Source organism: Dermochelys coriacea, chromosome 1 (genome assembly GCF_009764565.3).
Source record: "Dermochelys coriacea isolate rDerCor1 chromosome 1, rDerCor1.pri.v4, whole genome shotgun sequence".
Taxonomy (NCBI): domain Eukaryota; kingdom Metazoa; phylum Chordata; order Testudines; family Dermochelyidae; genus Dermochelys; species Dermochelys coriacea.
This window is the reverse complement of record NC_050068.2, coordinates 62,948,443-62,970,422: the sequence shown is the minus strand read 5'-3', so window position 1 is coordinate 62,970,422 and position 21,980 is coordinate 62,948,443. Positions and strand designations below refer to the sequence as shown.

Here is a 21,980-nt window from a genome sequence, read left to right as displayed (position 1 = left end):
CATCATTAATAACTCAATAAAATCCCAGCAGTGTTCATGTAGTCATTTCACAGGGACTCAGCCAGAGACCTCTTTCCACCCTTCATCCTTATGAGAAGCATACTTGCAGCCCTCTTCAGAAACCAACCCTCTTCAAGTTGTTTCAAGCTAGGCATTCAAAAATTGAAGTACCTAAAATATTTACTAAACAGCACTTGGGAGGGGGTGACAAATCAAATACATTTAATTGAGTTTTGATAGTTCATTTTCAAGAATGTGTAATGAGGAAAAAAATGTAGAACAGCTACCATGGATGAACACAAAATATCTTGTGAAAGTGATGAGGAACAGAAATTGTTGTTTCTAGAATACTCATATGATCCATCCAATATTTTCCCCAGTTAAGTATCTGTTTATTTTAGTGTAGTTCCTTAGACACTGCTTCATTGTATTTTTAGGTGATGTGCTGTAACTGTAAAAATGTTAACATGAGTCTATTTCCAACGTTTATAGTATTTTAAGGCAAACTTTTAAATTTATATTTTTCATATATAGGTAGAAATAATTCAAGAACTTGTTACCGGTTATGAAGCTTCTCTGAAAACCAGTGACTTTTTTAGTCCATATGGTAAGTTTCAATGGACAGGTATTAAATTACATTTCAGTTACTAATCCCTGTATTGACAGTTATCAATAATTGTTGGAGTGCTGCTGCCTTTTGCCAGAGAATAGTTATATCTCTACCTTTTTGCAAATGAAAACAATTTAGCAAATACTTGCTCAATTTATCAGGTTTTTTTGTGTTTTTCCCCAAATGAAGTCTTCAACCTTATTGGCCACTGTAATTTTATATCTGTTTTGTTACAGAAAATGGAGAGAAGGAGCCCCCAACGACACTACTTTGGGTTCGTTATTTCCTGGCACAGCACTTTGACAAACTTGGCCAGTGTTCATTGGCCTTGGAATACATTAATGCTGCAATTGCAAGCACTCCAACATTAATAGAACTGTTCTATTTAAAAGCAAAAATTTACAAGGTAAAAAAGTTGAATGAAATGTCTAATTTTAGGCTGTGAGAGGTCCCTTACTCAGTTGAAATTTTCGTAAGATTTGATAGTGTGATTTTTCTGGTTTGGGGCATGATCATTTGCTCTGTTTTTTATTTGACACTCTGTTCTTTCAATCAGAAAATGTAAATACACTTTCCAGTTTGTTTATACTATGGAATAAAGCAGCATAACTTTTACAATGAGTGGTCACTTTGGAAAGTCCACAGGAAAAAAAGACTAAAATCTATCTTTAATATTTCTAAGGTGCTTATAAATCCTGGTGCCAAAGTACTAATAGCTATAAAAGTCTATATTTAGTCAAAAATGTATTTAAGAATGAAATATAATTCACTTTTTTTTTTCCATAACAGCATGTAGGTAATCTCAAGGAAGCTGCCAAATGGATGGATGAAGCACAGTCTTTGGATACAGCAGATAGATTCATCAACTCCAAATGTGCAAAATATATGCTCCGAGCAAATATGGTGAAAGATGCAGAAGAGATGTGTTCCAAGTTTACAAGGGTAGGAAATATTTTTTTAGAGGGGGTTGGTAATATTTTCAGTTGGAAAAATCACATATCAGATGTAATTATCTGATACCACATCTCAGCCAGAGTAACTGATTTGAGTGATAGCAGAAATCTACCCATTAGAGATATTTGTCCATTGTTAGGGTATGCTTGCCTGTGTAATTATAACTTAATATTAGTAATGAGTAATTTTCTAGTAGACTGTGATGTAGCACAGATGTTACCCCAGAAACGTTAATGCATTGCCACACATACAGGAGTAAGTTCCTTTGTGGAACACACTTAATAGCTGTCATGTCTTGGAAAATTGTCATTGTCAAGCTATGTAACTTGGACTAATGGTTAAGAACAAATCTACATTTCAAATTGTTCATGCTAAATCCAAGTCATTTCGATAATACTTAAGCCTGGTCTACACTACGAGTTTAGGTTGAATTTAGCAGTGTTATCTCGATTTAACCCTGCATCCATCCACATGACGAAGCCCTTTTTTCGACTTAAAGAGCTCTTAAAATCGATTTCTTTACTCCACCCCCGACGAGGGGATTAGCGCTGAAATCTACCTTGCTGGGTCGAATTTGGGGTACTGTGGACGCAATTCGATGGTATTGGCCTCCGGGAGCTATCCCAATGTGCTCAGTTGTGACCGCTCTGGACAGCACTCTTAACTCAGATGCACTGGCCAGGTATACAGGAAAAGGCCTGCGAACTTTTGAATCTCATTTCCTGTTTGGCCAGTGTGTTGAGCTCACCTGCACGGGTCACCATGCAAAGCTCACCATCACAGGAGACCATGCAGTCCCAGAATTGCCGAAGAGCTCCAGCATGGACCAAACGGGAGGTACAGGATCTGATCACTATGGGGAGACGAATCTGTGCTGGCAGAACTCCATTCGAAAAAACAAAATGCCAAAATATTTGAAAAAATCTCCAATGGCATGAAGGACAGAGGTTATAACAGGGACCCACAGCAGTGCCGCGTGAAAATTAAGGCGCTCAGGCAAGCCTACCAAAAAAACAGAGAAGCAAATGGCTGCTCCGGTTCAGAGCCCCAGACATGCCGCTTCTATAATGAGCTGTATGCCATTCTAGAGGGTGCAGCCACCACTACTTCAATCCTGTGCTTTGACTCCATCCAAGGAGTGGGAGGCAACACAGAAGCGGGTTTTGGGGGTGAGGAAGATGATAGCTCACAGCAAGGAAGCGGAGAAACCGGTTTCCCCAACAGCCAGGATCTGTTTATCACCCTGGACCTGGACTCAGTGCCCCCCGAACCCACCCAAGGCGGGCTCCTGGACCCTGAAGGCGGAGAAGGGACCTCTGGTGAGTGTACCTTTTTGTAAATATTGTACATGGTTTAAAAGCAAGCATGTTTAATGATTAATTTGCCGTGGCATTCGCGGCCAGTACAGCTACTGGAAAAAGTCTGGGAATGGAGCAGAAATCCTCCAGGGACATCTCCATAAAGCTCTCCTGGATGTACTCCCAAAGCCTTTCCAAAAGGTTTCTGGGGAAGGCAGCCTTATTCTGTCCTCCATGGTAGGACACTTTCCCACACCTGGCCAGTAGCACATAGTCGAGAATCATTGCAGAACAAAGCATTGCAGCGTATGGTCCTGGTGTTTGCTGGCATTCAAACAACATCCGTTCTTTATCTCTGTGTTACCCTCAGGAGAGTGATATCATTCATGGTCACCTGGTTGAAATATGGTTGTTTTAGTAAGCGGACATTCAGAGGTGCCCGTTCCTGCTGGGCTGTTTGTGGCTGAACAGAAATCTTCCCTGCTGTCAGCCACGCAGCGTAGAAAGGGGTGAAGCCATCATCCCAGAGAATTTGGGGGGAAGGGTTAGTTGGGTTTCTGCTGCCTGTGAACCCGGAAACTGCAGCCAACCCATTTTAAATGGCCAACCCAATGGCTACTTTGTATGGGAAATGAGGGCGCTGCTGTTTGAAACCATACCCACATGTTATGAAGATTAAAGAAGCCAAAAGACTGTGGCTTACCGTGGCTGCCTGCAAGCTGAACTCTGTTGCCCGGCCTTGCATGAATGATCTCTCTCACCAAACTGGCATATCCTCAATAAGGCACAATGCGACCTTGTAATGAAAGCACATGTGCTATGTAATGTTAACAGCAAGGTTTACCGTGAAAGATATTGTAGCCATTGTTCTATAAAATGTCTCTCTTTAACTACCACTCTTTTTTTTCCCTCCACCAGCTGCATATGTTTCTCCTTCCCAGAGGCTACCGAAGATTAGAAGTCCAAAAAAAAAATGCACTCGCGATATAAATGTTCTCTGACCTCATGCTGTCCTCCCACACTGACAGAGCACAGCAAAATACTTGAAGGCAGACAGTCTCAGAGTGCAAGAAAACACATGAGGAGAGGGGCGGGCTGAAGATGGTAGGTGGCATCAGCTTGCTGAAAGAATGCAGGAATCAATGCTCGGGCTGCTGGAGGAGCATATGGCTGAGCTGCAGGAAAGGCAGCAGGAGCACAGACCGCCGCTACAGCCCCAGTGTAACCAACCGCCCTCCTCTCCAAGTTCCATAGCATCCTCACCCAGATGCCCAAGAACGCAGTGGAGGGGCCTACAGCCACTCCACCCCAGAAGATTGCCCAAGCAACAGAAAGCTGGCATTCAATAAGTGGTTTTTTTTTGTTTGTTTGGGGTTTTTTTTTTGTTTTTTTGGTTTTTTTTTAAAGTTTTCAAGTGCTGTGTGGCCTTATCCTTCCCTTCTCCACCACTCTTTCCGGGCTACCTTGGCAGTTATCCCCCTATTTGTGTGATGAATTAATAAAGAATGCTTGAATGTGACGCAACAATGACTTTATTGCCCTGCAAGCGGTGATCGAAGGCGGGAGGGGAGAGTGCTTAGCTTACAAGAAAGTAGAGTGAAGCCGGGACGGGGGGGAGGTTTCCATCAAGGAGAAACAAACAGAACTTTCACACGGTAGCGTGGCCATTCCTGAAACTGGTTTTCAAAGCTTCACTGCGCCCTTCTGTACTCTTCTAACCACCCTGGTGTCTGGCTGCGCGTAATCAGCAGCCCGGCGATTTGCATCCAGCTCCCACCCCACCATAAACGTCTCCCCCTTACTCTCACAGATATTATGGAGCATACAGCAAGCAGTAATAACAATGGGAATATTGGTTTCGCTGTGGTCTTAACAGAGTCAGTAAACTGCACCAGCGCGCTTTTAAACACCCAAATGCACATTCTACCATCTTTCTGCACTTGCTCAGCCTATAGTTGAACAGCTCTTTACTACTGTCCAGGGTGCCTATGTATGTCTTCATGAGCCTTGGCATTAAGGGGTAGGCTGGGTCCCCAAGGATAACTGTAGGCATTTCAGCATCCCCAACGGTTATTTACTGGTCTGAAAAGTAAGTCCCTTGCTGCAGCCATTGAAACAGACCAGAGTTCCTGAAGATGCGAGCGTCTTGTACCTTTCGCAGCCATCCCTCGTTGATGTTGGTGAAACGTCCCTTGTGATCCACCAGTGCTTACAGCACCACTGAAAAGTACCCCTTTCAGTTTATGTACTCGCTGCCTTGGTACTCCAGTGCCAAGAAAGGGATATGGGTTCTATCACCCCACCATTGCAGCAAAGCCATCCGCTATGGCCTGCACATTTCTCAGAGTCACTACCCTTGATATCAGAAGCTCAGTGATAGCGTTGGCTACTTGCATCACAGCAGCCCACACAGTAGATTTGCTCACTCCAAATTGATTCCTGACTGACGGGTAGCTGTCGGTTGTTGCAAGCTTCCACAGGGCTATCGCCACTCGCTTCTCAACTGTAAGGGCTGCTCTCATCTTGGTATTCTTGCATCTCAGGACAGGGGAAAGCAAGTCATAAAGTTCCATGCAAGTGCCTTTAAGCATGCAAAAGTTTCGTAGCCACTGGGAATCGTCCCAGACCCACAACACTGTGCAGTCTCACCAGTCTGTGCTTGTTTCCCGGGCCCAGAATCGGCGTTCCCCCGCACGAGCCTGCCCCATTAGCACCATGATGCCCACATTGCCAGGGCACGTGCTTTGAGAGAAGTCTGTATCCATGTCCTCATCACTCTCGTCACTGTGCTGCAATCGCCTTCTCCTCACCTGGTTTCGCTTTTCTTGCAGGTTATGGTTCTGCATATCCTGCTGGATAATGTGTGTGGTGTTTATAGTGCTCATAATTGCTGCAGTGATCTGAGCGGGCTCCATGTTCCCTGTGCTGTGGCGTCTGCGCTGAAAAAAGGCGCAAAATGATTGTCTGCCGTTGCTCTGGCTTATAGGGTTGGCTTAGAGGGAATTAAAATCAACAAAGGGGTGGCTTTGCATCAAGGAGAAACAGAATGGCCCCCCAAGGATAGAACTCAGAACCTTGGGTTTAGCAGGCCATTGATTTCACGGAGGGAGGGAGGATAAAATGAATACAAAACAAATCTGGTCTATTTCTTCTTTTGATCCACTTCATCTATCTTTATACATCTTGCTGGCAACAGACGGTGCAGTACGACTGCTGGCCATCGTCGTCTCCTGGCTGCTTATTAGAAGACGCTGCAGTAGGACTGCCGGCAGGACTGAATCACCATGAGATGAAACTTAAAAGGGAAATGACCTGGCTGAGTCACTCCCATGTTTGCCTATGACCAACCTCACCAAGGTCAGCTAAAAGAGCACCCTGAAGTACGGCGACGATGGCTACTGGTCATACTGCACTCTCTGCTGCCAAAAGGCAATGAGCTGCTGCTGTGTAGCAATGCAGTACCGCATCTGCCAGCACCCAGGAGACGTATGGTGACGGTGAGCTGAGCGGGATCCATGCTTGCTGTGGTATGACGTCTGCACGGGTAACCCAGGAAAAAAGGCACGGAACGATTGTCTGCTGTTGCTTTCACGGAGGGAGGGAGAGAGGGAGGGAAGGGGGTGCCTGATATGTACCCAAAATCACCCGCAACAATGTTTTTGCCCCATTAGGCATTGGGATTTCTACCTAGAATTCAAATGGGCGGTGGAGACTGCGGGAACTGTGGGATAGCTACCCACCATGCAAGACTGTGGAAGTTGATGGTTGCCTCGGTACTGTGGATGCACTCCGCCAACTAAATGTCGACTAAATGCACTTAGAGCATTTCTGTGGGGACTCGCACAATTGACTGTATAAAAACGCTTTCTACAAAACCGACTTCTATAAATTTGACCTAATTTTGTAGTGTAGACATAGCCTTAGGCTTCTAAGGGACAGATTTTCAAAGCTATTTTAGCACCTAAAGATGCAGATAGACATCTGTTACTATTTAAGTGCTTTTGAAAATCCTAAACACCTAATTCTCATTGATTTAACTTGAAAATGGGATTTAGCCTCCTAAGCCACTTTTATGCACTCCTGAAAACTTAACTTGTAACCCCCTGCTTATAAAGTCCATGATGTCTGCATTCACGTAAGTGTAAAAACTAAGTTTTCACTGCAAAACAGTTTGTATACTTCCAGAAATTTAAGCAGCACTTCAGAAATACCATTCTCCTACCTAAGGTGCTCACTGCTTGTCAGTTTCCAGAAACTGTAGAAATCCACAGTGTAGTCTGGTGATGATTATAAGCAGAGAAGTTTTTCACTAAGTGTGGGTGAGGGAGAATCTGGTTTGATTTAGTGTGCTATTTAGTTTTTGTATAAAGTTTTTTGTACTGTGGAAAATAAGATGTCTTGGTTTTCTTAGAATATCAGTGGAAGTCTTTGTTGACTCTTCTGTTGTATAATCTATGAAAGTTTTGATCTAAATGTTTATTTTTATCAGCTGACATTTATATTTTCATGTATTAATGGAACAATTGTAGTATTTTCTTCATATGTAGTAATGCGTATTTTCTTCATATGTAGTAATGCGTATTTGTTTAAAGTATGTCTACTTTATCTATAGTTTTTGATGATACAGAATTAGGACACAGATACACTTAAGTGTTAAATAATTTATATGTCGGAATTAGATTATTTAATAGTGTTTTCCTTTCCTCTTAAGTGTTTTGATAATTTGGTGGCAAACTTGGTTTCTTGTATCTCATTATTTTGATAGTTTATAGAATGTGCCTTCCAATTTATTCAATAGTTTTTATTGATCTAAAAACTTGAAATTTATATTTAAAAAAATCCTACAGTCCTCAATTTTTATTTATTTTTAATTCCAAATCCAGAGTATAAAAATTTGTTTGGGATCAGTAGAGGTACTGGCAACAAACCAGTAAATATACCTGTTGGTTTTAAACTAGCAGGTACTTCCTCTGATTCAGGCAAAAAAGAATAAACGAATCCTTCAGAAATTTAAGGATTCTCATAAAAATGAGTCTGATATTTCACTGCCTCTTAATCTTAGAAGAGGGAATTGTCTCTTTTCTTGTTTGAATTTAACTTCGAAAAATACTGAGATATTATCCTGCAAAATGAATTATTTTTCAAGTAAATTAATCTGTGCCCATGTGGCTTTGCAGAAGTACCACTTAAAGAAACAAGGAGGCTGGAAGAAGGATCAGTTTGAGCAGGAGTGATTTTTTTTTCTTTTCAGAATGTCAATAACTATTCAATAAGGGAGGTTTTGCAGTTATAGCCATTTTTTATTGTATTGCAAGTATGTTTATAGATGAATATAGTGAATGGTTGTTTAGTAACAAAAGTCATGTGTGAGGAAAAGGGTATACAGCAGTTAATAAATTATTGGTTTCACGAGTTATGAATATCTTCATTTTAGGAAGGGACATCTGCTATGGAAAATCTAAATGAGATGCAGTGTATGTGGTTCCAGACTGAATGCGCTTCAGCTTATCAGAGACTAGGGAAGTGTGGTGATGCTTTGAAAAAATGTCATGAAGTGGAAAGGGTAAGTAGGTAAAAAGTTTGGTCTGTTCCTATATACATTTTTTCATAATGCAGTAGAAATATTGTTTGCCTCAGTCAGTTCAGCATGGCATTCTTCACATTTAAAAATCTTGATACTGCAGTTTTTTTAAAATGCTATATAATCCGTGTGTTAACTTAATGGATAACAGATCTTGTTCTTTGTTAATGTAACTATTATTAAAAAAAGTAAATGAAAAGTCCAATAACCATAAATCATTTTGACACGTTTTCTAAAACTGTTCTTACATTGCTTTGTGCCATCTCTCTTCTACCTGTTCAAAAATGTATACATTGTTTAAAAACAAAATAAAATGGGGTAGTATTTTCTGATGGACTCGGAACAATACAAATTGCTGTTCAGATCAATGGGGGCAGGCAGCGTTTGTTTTTTGGGTAAATTAAGTTAGCTTGCTTTTAAAAGAGATGGAGGGAAGATTTCTCTTACCTACATTTCGACAATAAATGGTTGTCTCTTATTTTCTGTGTTAGATATGTCAGGGTTGCAAATAATGCTACTTGTTACTCCACTTTGTATCTAAATGGTAATGGTAAGAAAATCGGTGAAAGGATTTAAGTGTGATCTTGGTTTTTGTGTTTTAGCATTTTTTTGAGATTACAGATGATCAGTTTGACTTCCACACATACTGCATGAGAAAGATGACTCTTCGGGCCTATGTAGACCTTCTGAGATTGGAAGATGTTCTCAGGAAACATGCCTTTTATTTCAAGGCTGCTCGATCAGCAATTGAAATCTACTTGGAACTACATGATAATCCTCTAACCAATGAAAGCAAAGAACAAGAAGTGAATTCAGGTACCTAGGCAGTAATATAGTCCAATATGTGTAAATAACACAAATTAAAACTTACTTAGCTAAATAATATTGCAGGCTATAAAATTTATTATATATTGTAACATACAGAAGTTTTCATTCCTTGAATGTTTGATCAGTAACTGAAAAGAAATAGTTAAGAATAAATATTATGACAGACAATTTTTTTTTATCAAACTACAAAACTAGTAGATGGGGAAAAAAGATATCTGTTGAATTTAGTAAAGCATTTGGTGTATATAAAATATATTGTTTTAGATATGAACACCATTACATAGATCTTAAACCAGGAAAATAATAAATGAAGACGTAATGATAAAACAATCATGTATTGAGTTTAGGGGAAGGTAGTCAATGGATTGCTGCAGTAATTGGTGTGAGACCTAATGTAGTTAATATAATAAAAATCTAATAGAACTGGTAAACATCACAATACATTTTGTGTGCAAAATACCTACCACTGTGCCTGGGGAAAACATACAGAGAGACCTAGAGATGTTAGAATTATGTACAGGAAATAAATTGAGCTTCAACTTGGCAAAATACAAGTGAATACATCTGGAAAATAATCTGAAACTGGTATTCATTTGGAAAAATATTTTCTCAAAGTGTAAATGTGAAGGATCTAAGGGGTCATAATGGTGACTAAATTAGTTATGAGGTTTTTCAAATGCAGTGTGCCTGCAAAGCATCTAAAGATTGTACTTCCCACCCATGCATCAGTGATGCTGCAGCTAGAATATTGCATGTATCCAGAGCATCTTAATGTTGAGATAGCATTGATCAAGGGGAAGAAATTCAAAGATAATAATTTAATTTTTTTAAAGCACAGGAAGAATCAACATATGTGAGACGAATAAATCCTTGTCCTCCCTTCAGAGTATAATAAATTACACAATACATCATGTCAGGTGGTAGAGTAACAGCCGTGTTAGTCTGTATCTGCAAAAAGAAAAGAGTACTTGTGGCACCTTAGAGGCTAACAAATTTATTTGAGCATAAGCTTTCATGAGCTACAGCTCACTTCATCAGATGCAATCGGATCCGATGAAGTGAGCTGTAGCTCACGAAAGCTTATGCTCAAATAAATTGGTTAGTCTAAGGTGCCACAAGTACTCCTTTTCTTTTTACAATACATCATGTATAACAAGATGCACCTTTTATAGCACAGCTAAATGCACTTATGTCACTTTTCTTTTCTCCACCAAGTTGTCTGTCTGTCTATAGTGGAAGCTTCTCTTACGTTCTTATGAAGCACCTAGTACATTAGCTGTACATAAATTATTTATGCTATATAATAGTTAAACTTAATTTAGGAGGTAGTATAAGTGTGTGCACTTAAAGGGTACAAACACTCCAGTGTAATACGAATATTTTAGGAGGTTTCCAGTAGATATTAGCAAGAGCATTAAGATGATACTGAACTACGGGTAATAGGTGAATTTAAGTTTAGTTTCCAAGAAAAATGTCATCCACCTTTTGTTGGGCCACCTGAGATCTTTGGATGAAAGAGACTGTATGAGTACACAATGTTCTAATAATGTCCCAGGCTGCAAATAATATTAGGGGATTTCCAAACTTCACACTTCATCTGACTCATGGTTTAAATAAATATTTCTAAGTTTCTGGACTTTCATTTTTATATTATTTATATAAACCTTGGCATTTAAGGTTACAAAATGTTTTCTGTTGAAAGTGTAATGTCCAGTAATATTAGACTACATAGTAATTGGTACATTTTACTGATAAGTGAAAAAGGTTGGTTTCTTGAAATTTCTGTAGAAATAAATCTCTCCTTTCCCTATATGAAAAGTCTAGAGATGCCCATATATTGTTTGAGGAAAAATCAAGATTATTGAAATTCTGAGTCTGTATAAATCAGATGTTAATTTAAACTTATTGTATTTTATCTATAGAAAACCTTTCAGCCAAAGAACTGAAGAAAATGCTGAGCAAGCAGAGAAGAGCACAGAAGAAAGCTAAACTTGAAGAGGAGAGAAAGCATGCAGAAAGAGAACGACAACAAAAGACTCAAAAGAAAAAACGAGATGAGGAAGAGGAGGAAACTAGTGGTCCCAAGGAAGAATTAGTTCCTGAAAAACTGGAGAGAGTAAGCATTGTGTTACTTGTTATGTAAAACTTATGGCAGTTCATCTTATGATATTCTCTTTGGCCACCCCTCAGACACTCTGTTTCAATCTTCCGGAAGTGTGTGGGGATGAAAGATTGGAAATCTTTTAAAGTGAGATTTAAAAATCCTTTTAAAGGGAAAAATCAATTTAAAAATCAATTTTGTAGAAAATAAATTTGCCGACTATTTTTATAACACCTATAATTAAGTAAAAGATTACAGGAAAAAATGGTAGTTCACTTTTTCTCCAGTATGTTTAGTTTGTGCATTTGCTAGCACTTTGTTGATAATTTTGTGTTTTTTTTTTTTTTTTTTTTAAAGCAAACAAAACCCCCATGGTCTAAAACAGCCTGTGGAATCAGAGGGAGCACCAGGAAACAATGAGACGATGCTAGTTAGCATGATAGGCAGTGGTCTTGGAACATCAGCTACCTAGCCATTGTTAGATTTTTGTAGGCACTGTTCTTCTGTACAGCTATGCCCCCGGTCCTTTATATAGGTCTTTCCCACAGCAACAGAGTAGAGGGAAAAAGTGGGAAAATGTGATTGACAGCCACAAAATTTGACATGAGGACTTAAGTACATTTGTTTGTAAACATCTGAAACTATTTTTTAATTATAAATTAGTTCAGATGTTTGTTTTTTTGTTACCACTATGATATTAGTTAGAAGGTACCCATCTGAAATACGTGGCGGTAATGCCACATGTAGCTATAATCAAGCGGGGGTAACTTAAAATGGTCAAAAGACAGCAGTGATATATAAACTGTTTGTTCAAATACATGTTTCTTGGTTCAGTTTACTTCAGACAGGTGTCGTCATGGTTTACTGGTTGGCTATGTGATCTCTTAAACTCTATAGGAAATGCATTCTTGAGTATAAATGAAGATTTTTCTGTTTTGTGCTAATACTCTAGAAATCAGATAAGTGATTGAAGTACTCTTTTCCTTGCTGTGAATAGTGGGACCAGGACAGGCTTGTGTGTGGTTTTTTTATTTGTGTTTTTTTGAACAAAAAAACACAATGGCTAATCTGTCCCTGCATGGTGGTTGAAATTCATAGAAAGCTTCATCTTTTTAAAAGATATGCATTAGTGATAGATGCCTCTTTTTTACATAACCTTAATTTCATCTTCTATTAAAACAGGTCAAAAATCCATTAGAGGAAGCTATTAAGTTCCTTATGCCACTTAAAAATCTTGTTGCAGATAACATAGACACACATCTGTTAGCATTTGAAATATACTTTAGAAAAGGTAAAGTATATGCAAATTTTAATTTTTTTCTCCAAATGTTCTAATCCTTTTTTCAACCTATTTTTACCCAGCTGTAATCTACATTTACTAACTTACTGAGGCAAGAGTTTCCATCGTGCCTAGCATTAATGGATAAATATTACAGAAAACTTAATGTATACCACATCACCTTTCTTTGGCAGCATATAATTTGTTCTTAAAACTGACTTTAAGAATAAAGGAATTATATAAAGGTTATATGCTAATGAGATGTGGAGGAAAAAATATTTCCAGTTGTAATTATTCAGCAATTAAAAAGTTAGACTAACGTATCTGATGCAGTGTTGCTAATAATTGTGAGCAGCAGCAGCTCTTCTATAATGGAATGAAGTTAAGGGCTGCCATAATGTGTTGTATGCGTACTGAGAGTACAGATATGACAATTCTGCATAAGATTTGGTGTTTCTAATATTTGCAGTAGATTTACTAATGAAATCACAAAGGATTTGGGGAGATAACTTCCTGTAAAAGCCAGACACCTAAATATTAGACTTATTTTTACATGGTTCATGGGTTTTTCAGAAAACATTCCTATCATCACTTTGTGTAAAAACTGATTTTTTTTTAAATTTCTGAGACGAGTAAAAATATACCTAACTTATTTTTTTTAAACTAAATCTGTTTGGCATTTTGGGGTATATTTATGAGAAAGTTAAGGATTTGGGTCAGTGTCTGCAATGAAATTTAAAGGAATACACACTTCTCTAACTTTTTGTATATATAACCTTGGTTTTGGTTTTTTGGTTCTTGTTTCTGGCACAGGAAAGTTTCTGTTAATGTTGCAGTCTGTCAAGAGAGCTTTTGCTATCAACAATAATAATCCATGGCTACATGAATGTTTGATTAAATTCTCTAAATCTGGTATGTACAATGAAGCAGCTGTAGATATTTTAGTGCCTAAATACTATAGAAACACTAATATATTTAAAATAAAATAGACACACGGCAAAAAAATTGCATTATTTATATACAAAGTGTTCAGAATTTCATCAGAACCTATTGAAGCCCTCTAATATTTTGCTGAAAATCAAAGATGGTAAAATATTGACTTCTGTAATACTGATTTCAACTAGTGTGTGTGTGTGTGTGTGTGTGTGTGTGTGTGTGTGTGCGCGTGCGCGCTTAAGTGGTGTATTACTAGACGTGAAGTTTCTCTGGAACAATAGCAGCAACGGTAACTCTTTCTGCTTTTCTTTTCTTTTTTTTTAAGTATCTGATCATAGTAATCTCCCAGAAATTGTGAACAAGGTCCTAACTCAAGAAATGCAGAAAATCTTTGTTAACAAAGATTTGGAAAGTTTTAACGAAGAGTTTCTCAAACATAATGCTACCTCCATTCTGCATCTGCTCTCAGGTTTGTTTATTTTGATGCTATGAGAATGTTAAATGATGGTAAATAATCAAGTTCATATAACAAGGAGTCCTTGTGGCACCTTAGAGACTAACAGATTTATTTGGGCATTCTTCTTACTGTATTTTTCACTCCATGCATCTGAAGAATGCCCAAATAAATTCTTAACCTCTAAGGTGCCACAAGGATACATTAATTTTTGCTGATACAGACTAACACGGCTACCACTCTGAAACCAATCAAGTCAATGTCTTTCTCTGTTCTTCATTCCAATTAGAATATGCCAGAGGCTCAGATACAAATAATTTTTTACATTTCAGTTTGAAGGGCTTTAACAATCCTTTTGTCCACTCACTGCATCATGTGGGAAGCTTTCAGTTTCTTCAGGATTTATTTTTAAAAGAAAAATAATTTTCTATCCCTTGTGGTCTCAAAAAACCTTTGTAATGTAAACAGTCCTCCCTCCTTATTTTCCACTTAGCTGGAGTGCCTCTGCTTCTGCTCATAGCTTTTCAAAGAAGCAGCAACAGAATGGAAGAACAAGACTAACTTTCACCTCTGCTATTCACAACACTGGGTAATGACGGAAAAGTCAATAATTATGTCAATTTTACGCTGCTCTTGCTGCTGCTGCTTAAGAGTAGTCAATTAAGTTACTAAGTGGCAGCAGGACACACAAAACAACTTGGGGGTAGGGTAGAGTAGATGAGTGGAGTGGCCAGAAGGCTCTGGATATAAATAGTTTAGAGTAGAAATCTCCTCCTCAGGAAGACAGTGGCATGGGTGAGAGGAAAACAAAACTTTTCCCTTCCAGCAGCTTGAAGGTGAGAAGTCTTCACATTTATCAGACATTTACAGTGGGATCAATGAAGGGACTTAAGCATTGCAATATTGAGCATCAGAGCACCTAACTTTTAGATGCCTAGAAAATCACAGCAACACTGCATTCCACAAAGCCAAGTTAAACACTTGGGCTCCTATACAATGAATGGGGACAGATAGGTGCCTAAGAATATGATCCACAAAACCCAGCATGCTAGATGGGGAGCTGTGTAGGCAAGCCAATAGAAGATGCTGAGGAGAAGCATATGGGCTAAGCTCTGTCCCTCTCATGGAAATAGGTGCTTCCCTGCAGCCAGGACTCGTGTTCCTATCTCTGCTTACAATCCACAAACAGGATCTCATTGCCTGGAGTCAGGTGGTGAGGCACATAAGTGACTTCTTCCAGGAATGAGTTAGATGTCTGCCTCATTCCACACAAAACAGGAGGAGGAAGAGGTGACCTTATAACTTCTAGCCCACTGGTTACAGCATTTTCCTAGGAGATAGAAGACCCAGGTTCAATTCCCCCATCTCTTTCAGAGGGTGGAGGAGGTATTTGAACAGGTCTCCCACCTTTCTGTAGTGTGTGCTGACTACTGAGCTATGGGATATTCTGATGTGGGGCTCCTTCAGTCTACCTTAGTTGAAGCTGTTCCACTGTAGATAAATAATGAAAGGGGGACTAAAGTAAGGGGACTGGACCCAGGACTTCCTGGTGCCCTAACTCCTGGACTTACAAAATCATATTCTCTCTCACTTAATGACTGTTTCACTATGGATAAAAGACTATTTTAAGTCATTAAGGGTCCAGTGGTTAAGGTATTTTAAATGGCTGTAAACCAGTAAATCGAATATTGTAGTGGCACAGAGCAAGACTAATGGTTTATTGAGCATTACAGTGTGTTCAGTACTGTTAGCAAGTACATTTAGAGGATAAGATTGTTGGAGAAAAGGATGGTCCTGTGTTGTAATGTAGATTAACTTTGTGTGACTGCGTCACGCTGTTGCCTGTTTCTGCATAATCAAGTTTGGGCTTGCCTACTTACCTTCATTGCAGTCTACGTCTCTTATAATTGCCAGTCCTGCACACCCAGTACTCGGATCTGCAAGGCAAGCTGGATGGTTCTTTCTTTCTTGGGCATTGTAGGCTGGTGGGCTAAATCACCATCCTGCGGCGTACAAGTGGCCACACACAGTTCAGTTTCTAGCCTGTGCTTGAGGGCTGTGTTTATTCGCCAACATAAAAAAAAAAAAAATTGAAACATGAAACAACAAAATAATAGTCCTGTTCCCTACCTATGTTATGGGGTCCTCTGACCTATGGCAGCTTATTAGTCAGGACTTTCCCAGTCTGGGGACTCCTCAGGGCTACTTGCCCCTGCACAGTCGTCTTCTGCAGCTACAGGAGAGTGCACCCAGCCCTCTCCTTGTCCCAGACTTGCATGTGGAGTCTGGGGTCCTCATTTATATCCCCCAGCTAGGTATCATCAGCCCCAATCACTTGATGCTGCCCAGCTGGGTTGGCTGATTCCCAGCAGCTGCCTGCTGGACTCCTCTCTAGAGCAGGGCTGGCTGCTCCATGGCTGCCCTGGCTCTTTAAGAGGTAAACCACCCTGTTACGGGCATCACCACTAGAAAGATTCTGCAAGCTAAATTAAGCCTTTGATGACAGCCCTGTGCTACCTCATAATCTTCATTGGGCTTGCTTTGAAATTAGTTACATTTATTTTAATGAATAATTATTGATTCCACGAGACATAATATATTCCAGTTCACCCCTTCTTAGGTGTTTTGTTCTGTAGAGCAATCAGGAATAAAAAGCTATATAAACTTACTTAGAAAATAATATAGTAAGCAAATAGAGACTGAATTACAGACAAGGCATGGATCTGAGTAAGATGGTGCTGCTTTTATCTAGTTACTTTTTAGGTCAAAACCATACTTTTTATGATATTTTTTCCTTGCAAGTAGGTTGTGTGCTTATTTAGTTTCTATGTGTTCATATTTGGAAGAGGGGGAATGTCTGTTCATGCCCTTGGATTTATTCAGGTAGGATGCCAAATTACGTAAATTTGTACTTCTTCTTCTTAAAGGCCTGTCATACCTGCCTCGTTATTCTAGCAGCTCATCTTAATTCAAGAGCTTTTTAAAAATAATTCACAGTAGTTCTAAAAAGACATCTGCCAGTTCCTTTATCATTGTAGGGTGCATTTCAACTGGCATGCTGACTTGAATGACTTAGTTATCTAGATATTGTTTCCCTATTCTGCCTGTTGACTTCTTTCCTTATTAACTGTTGCCTATGGCATCCTATTTCTATTAACATTTTAGTGAAAATTTGAAGCAAAGTTTCTAGTGAGCATTTCATTTTTGTCATTAGCGGAGCTACAGGTTTACTTTATCCTTATGCTCTTAATGAACTATCAAATATTTGTGCTGTCATCGCTTATAATAAGTAAAATGTGAAAATATGATTTTCTTATATAAAATATAATGGAGGGAAACATTCATATGTTCTAAAATCTGTAGAAAGCCTCAATCCACGATATCTTCCTTTTGTTTTTTGATTGTTTTCTGTATCAGTTTATAATTTTACAATAAATCAAGTATTTTACCAAAGGATGTTGTCAGTGTCTGATCAAATGTCTTTTTTTTTCTCCTTATGCTTAAGGTGCTAAGATGATGTATTTCCTGGACAAATCAAGACAGGAGAAAGCAATTGCTATTGCTACTAGATTAGATGAAACTATGAGAGACAAAAATGTGAAGGTAAACTAATTTATATTTATATATGTATATTTAGGGACAAAGTAGACTGTCTTGAGCATGTTGTATGAAGTACAAGATACATGTACACAGTTAATTTTTCTGAATCTTGATTATTAATATTAAAAGGAATATTTTTATTTTGGTTAAAATTATATTCTCGATGTCAGACTTCTGTAAACAAGGACAATGACACTTATTGCCAGCAGAGGGCACTGCATTCATTAATCATGCAAGCGAGATTTAGAGAGCCCCATGTTTTCTTTAGTAATAAAATAGTCTAGACTAAATTTAACTGTTGTTCTTGTTTCTTTAGACTTTAACAAAGGTTTTTGAGGCACTGCTTGATGGCAGCTTCGGAAGCTGCCACACCCAATATGAAGAGTATCGGACAGCATGTCATAAACTGTTTCCTTTTACATCTGCCTTTATGCCTGCCACAAATGAGGATGACAGTAACTTTGCATCAGTGAACCATACAGCTGTTAACCATGATGCGTTGTCCAATGAAATTTGAAATAGTGTACAAATAAAATATTTGACTATACCTACAGACTGGTGGGATGCAGATCAGGTTTACTTTTCCAGGATTCAGTTTTTATATCTTACAGGTATAAAATGAAATATTTGGATGCTTAAATGAAAATGGAGTATGCTATTAGCGTGTTTTTCATCCAACAAGAACTGCCAATGTTGATGTAAACATTATCTCTAATCAACATTTGTCATGTTTATTCTTGTACTGTTTTAAGTCTTTTAACAACAAAATCCCCAAATTATGGACATTAAAGATACTTTCACCTAAGTGTTACATATAGAAGTACATATAATAATTTCTTGGTAATGAAATTCAGTTGAGCAGATTTTAGCAAATTAAAACTGAAAAGTGCTGCTTGTATCAGTCCCCGTCATCTTGTTCTGTTTGTTTTTGGTTTCTTTAATTTTGATCCTTTTGGTTTCTTTTGAAGCACATAACCATAAATGTTGGCTGTTTGCATGTTTCTTGTCAATTCTGTGTCTTATATGGAACTAGTGCTGGTGGATATGGAGGTTTGGTTAAAAATAGATGGCAAGAGTTTTCAAAAACTTTTTTCTATCTACCTTTTGTTCCATAGCTATTGTTTACTTGCATTTTTGAATGGTTTAACATTTTAAAAAACTGTTTTAAAAAACAGTTGATTACATGTAGTTCCCTGAAATAATAGTGGATATGATACAGTTTAGATACCATTGTCTGTCTGCCTGTCGTCTTTCTTTTTTCATTGCCATTTATTGGTTTGGAAAAGCTACTCCAGTTTTGGGCAGATGCATAAGGTACAATAATGGGGAATATGGTTCTTCTCAGGATCATAAAAATTCACTGGTAAGTTTACTGTATACCTCCATTAAAAGTCTTAGGTGTGGACTTATAGCCGATAAATTTAATACTTCTCTTGCCTAAATACTATTGCTTTAAGTGCTACAAAAGCAACTAGTAGTTGAGAAGTGCATTTTATATTTAAAAATTATTTAATGGAGCACAAATAGGCTGACTACAAATCACAATGAATCTCTTTCTTATTCTGTGTTCTGGTGCATTAACTAATAAGTGCATAAAATATACAACATCAAAATGAAAGTCTGAACTTAACATGGCTGTTTTAAAGCATAATATTGCTGGACAAAATCACTACATATGACAGCTTTGCATTCTACAAGAACTGCTATCAAAACCTAAATATACTGTGGCTTGTACAGAAAATACATTTTCTGGAAACTGCAATGGAATCATCCAATCAGATTTGTTTTTATTTCACTGTAGTGTAAATATTTTCAGTAATATTAACTAGCCCCTCTAAGGCCAATATAAGTTCATGAAGGGGGATTTTATTAAGACAAATAAACCGTTCTAATTAAAATGGTCTCCTTTGTGTGTCATCTGTTTAGATTCAAAATTGTTGAATGACAAACTCACTGTAAAATAATGCCAACATATGTTATGCTGTAATAAATTATTTTGTACACACTTGCCTTTGGTTTTAATTTTTTGCAGATTCTATGGCCACACAATTTTAAAGTAGAAAATCCATTTAAAATGCATTAGTTTTTCTCTTTGAATGTTCCTAGCCTCAATTCCACAGTCACTGGAAGTTCCACATGAATCCTATGCAAGTTGTGAAAAAATAATTCCTGCACCCACAACCTCATAGTTGTTTTTGTAACTGATTTCTCTGAGAGACCTCTACAAGCAACTTTTGTCTCATCAGTCATGTTGCCCCAAACTGACATTCATAATGCCTTTAGATGGGAAAGTAGCCTATTTAGAGATGACTCAAGCATAAACAGGGAAAAGCATCTGACTGCAGTTATGTGCCATTGAGCCAAAGCATCCTTAGAATCTGTTTGCTTCTGAAGCAGCCTAAGGTGTAAAAGTCAGTTGGCTCACCCAGCATCCACTTTCAATATTTTGTCTGGAAACTGGTGTCCAAATGGATGAAGGTGTAATCCAACATCTAATAAAGGCAGAAGTACTATAGATACAGGTATAAGGTGATAGGAATGCCACTGGGATCTGCTTTTCATCTTGATCTCATAAATCGTGAATAAAGCCTAGCCTTACCCCCAAGACAGAATATTCATAGGACCATGTCAACAATCTGTTACCTAAGAAAGCAGCAGGAAAATATAGTGTAAAGAACAAACATCGTTGGTAGGTAGATGAACTAGGTCTGTGGCTTTCAAGCTTCCAGAATGGTTGAAGCCCCTGTGAAAAGGGTTTATTAATTGTAATAATTGAATCCCTTCATTCTTCTGCTCTTTCTGGACCTTCTGTAGGGGCTGAGGCTGGCTAAGGTTCATGGCTGGGGTCACAGGTTCAAATTGGTCTGTATAATAGCTTTTGACCATCCTACAGACCACTGCAGAGGAGGTCTAGAGTGATGTAGAAAGGATAATACATCTACAGAAGTGTCAAGGGGTGGATCCTGTCGGAAAATGTGTTTGGAAATGCATGCTACTTTTGCAGTAATTCTAAAGACAAAAATGTCAGGCTTGGCAGGGATGGTAGCAGCCTCCACAGAGGGGATGTATGCCATCAAAAGCTGTTGCACATGAACTCAGTGTTTATGTAGAGAATTTTATATAAAGTGTGTGTGTGTGTGTGTGTGTGTATATATGCATGCTAATTGTATGTATTCTATTGCAAGTTTGCCTCAGGTTTCTACTAAATTCTAAAATGTTTATTATACTTTTGCTTTCCTTTCCTTTTCCCTTCATTTTTCTTTCTATTGTGTACTTTTTTCTTTTTCATTCTTGCTTCCCATGTCTCTCCTTTCCCCTATTTCTATTTCCTTCTCATCAGTCTCTTCTTTGCTTTTCCGTTATTTTTCCCCATTTGTGTGACTTCACTCAAACGCCACTTATTACTCCACAATCAGTAATCTCTAATCCTAATTTCCTTCTATCCATTTATCCCACAATACCATTCTTCAACAATCATGGCCTTCCATGAACTTTGGGGTAGTACAGCACCAGCACAAGGTCTATGATTACGGTTCCTGCTTGCTGTGATACAAATAATTAACTGGATTTCTCCTTCCTGTAGTAACACTATCCATAAATATCTGCACTATACCCTCTGCGCCAGCATATTCTGGCCTTTCCGTCAAACTTGAACTGAACTCTGACCCTCACAGATGGCATCAAGTCCAGCAGCCTCAGATTATGCTGCCCCAAACCATTCTCTCCAGTCCAACAACTCTCCCCAAGATTTACCTCAAGCCTCCCCTTCCCTTCGTTTTGCCTCCTCCAAGGCATATAGCTGACCTCAGATTCAGAAACATTCTCTTTTGAAACACGAGAGGCGGCGGCTTCTCAGGCGAGGCAAGAACTGAGATCAGGGTAACTCCTAGTTTCCTATTTCTCTTCTACTGAGGAGCAGGAGGATGCAGAGTGTGGATTGTGCTCTTGTAGCACATAACTCTTAGCCATTGTTGTATGTCATATACTATGCAGCAAATTCAGTCTATATTCTGCTGCAAGACTTGCAAGGTCTGTGACACTGGGGCAACAGACAAGAAATTAAATTAAGAACATAAGAACGCCCATATGGGGTCAGACCAAAGGTTCATGTAGCCCGGTATCCTGTCTTCCGACAGTGGCCAAGGCTGGTGCCGTAGAGGGAATGAACAGTACAGGCTATCATCAAGTGATCCATCCCCTGTCACCCATTCCCAGCTTCTGGCAAACAGAGGCTAGAGACACCATCCCTGCCCACCCTGGCTAATAGCCACTGACAGACCTATCCTCCATGAACTTATCTAGTTCTTTTTGAACCCTGTTAGAGTCTTGGCCTTTACAT

The 21,980-nt window shown here is 38.6% G+C and overlaps 1 protein-coding gene across 10 annotated transcripts in view; it reads left to right on the top strand.

Annotated features, from left to right (window-relative positions):
- The window catches only part of NAA16 (N-alpha-acetyltransferase 16, NatA auxiliary subunit), a 104,664-nt gene extending 85,018 nt beyond the window's left edge, over positions 1–19,646 (top strand). For 6 of the 10 annotated variants that reach the window (XM_038386774.2, XM_043504545.1, XM_043504547.1 and 3 more), the window contains 11 exons: positions 535–607; positions 847–1,016; positions 1,400–1,552; positions 8,297–8,425; positions 9,046–9,259; positions 11,194–11,387; positions 12,555–12,663; positions 13,465–13,563; positions 13,913–14,056; positions 17,547–17,644; positions 17,958–19,646. In XM_038386774.2, the coding sequence (XP_038242702.1) occupies positions 535–607; positions 847–1,016; positions 1,400–1,552; positions 8,297–8,425; positions 9,046–9,259; positions 11,194–11,387; positions 12,555–12,663; positions 13,465–13,563; positions 13,913–14,056; positions 17,547–17,644; positions 17,958–18,158 (1,584 nt within the window). In that variant the 3' untranslated portion in view covers positions 18,159–19,646. Of the gene's footprint in view, positions 1–534; positions 608–846; positions 1,017–1,399; positions 1,553–8,296; positions 8,426–9,045; positions 9,260–11,193; positions 11,388–12,554; positions 12,664–13,464; positions 13,564–13,912; positions 14,057–17,546; positions 17,645–17,957 lie in introns of those variants that run through there. The other 4 variants (XR_006277744.1, XR_006277742.1, XR_005290562.2 and 1 more) reach the window with 3 other exon arrangements.
- Positions 19,647–21,980: the final 2,334 nt, after the last annotated feature.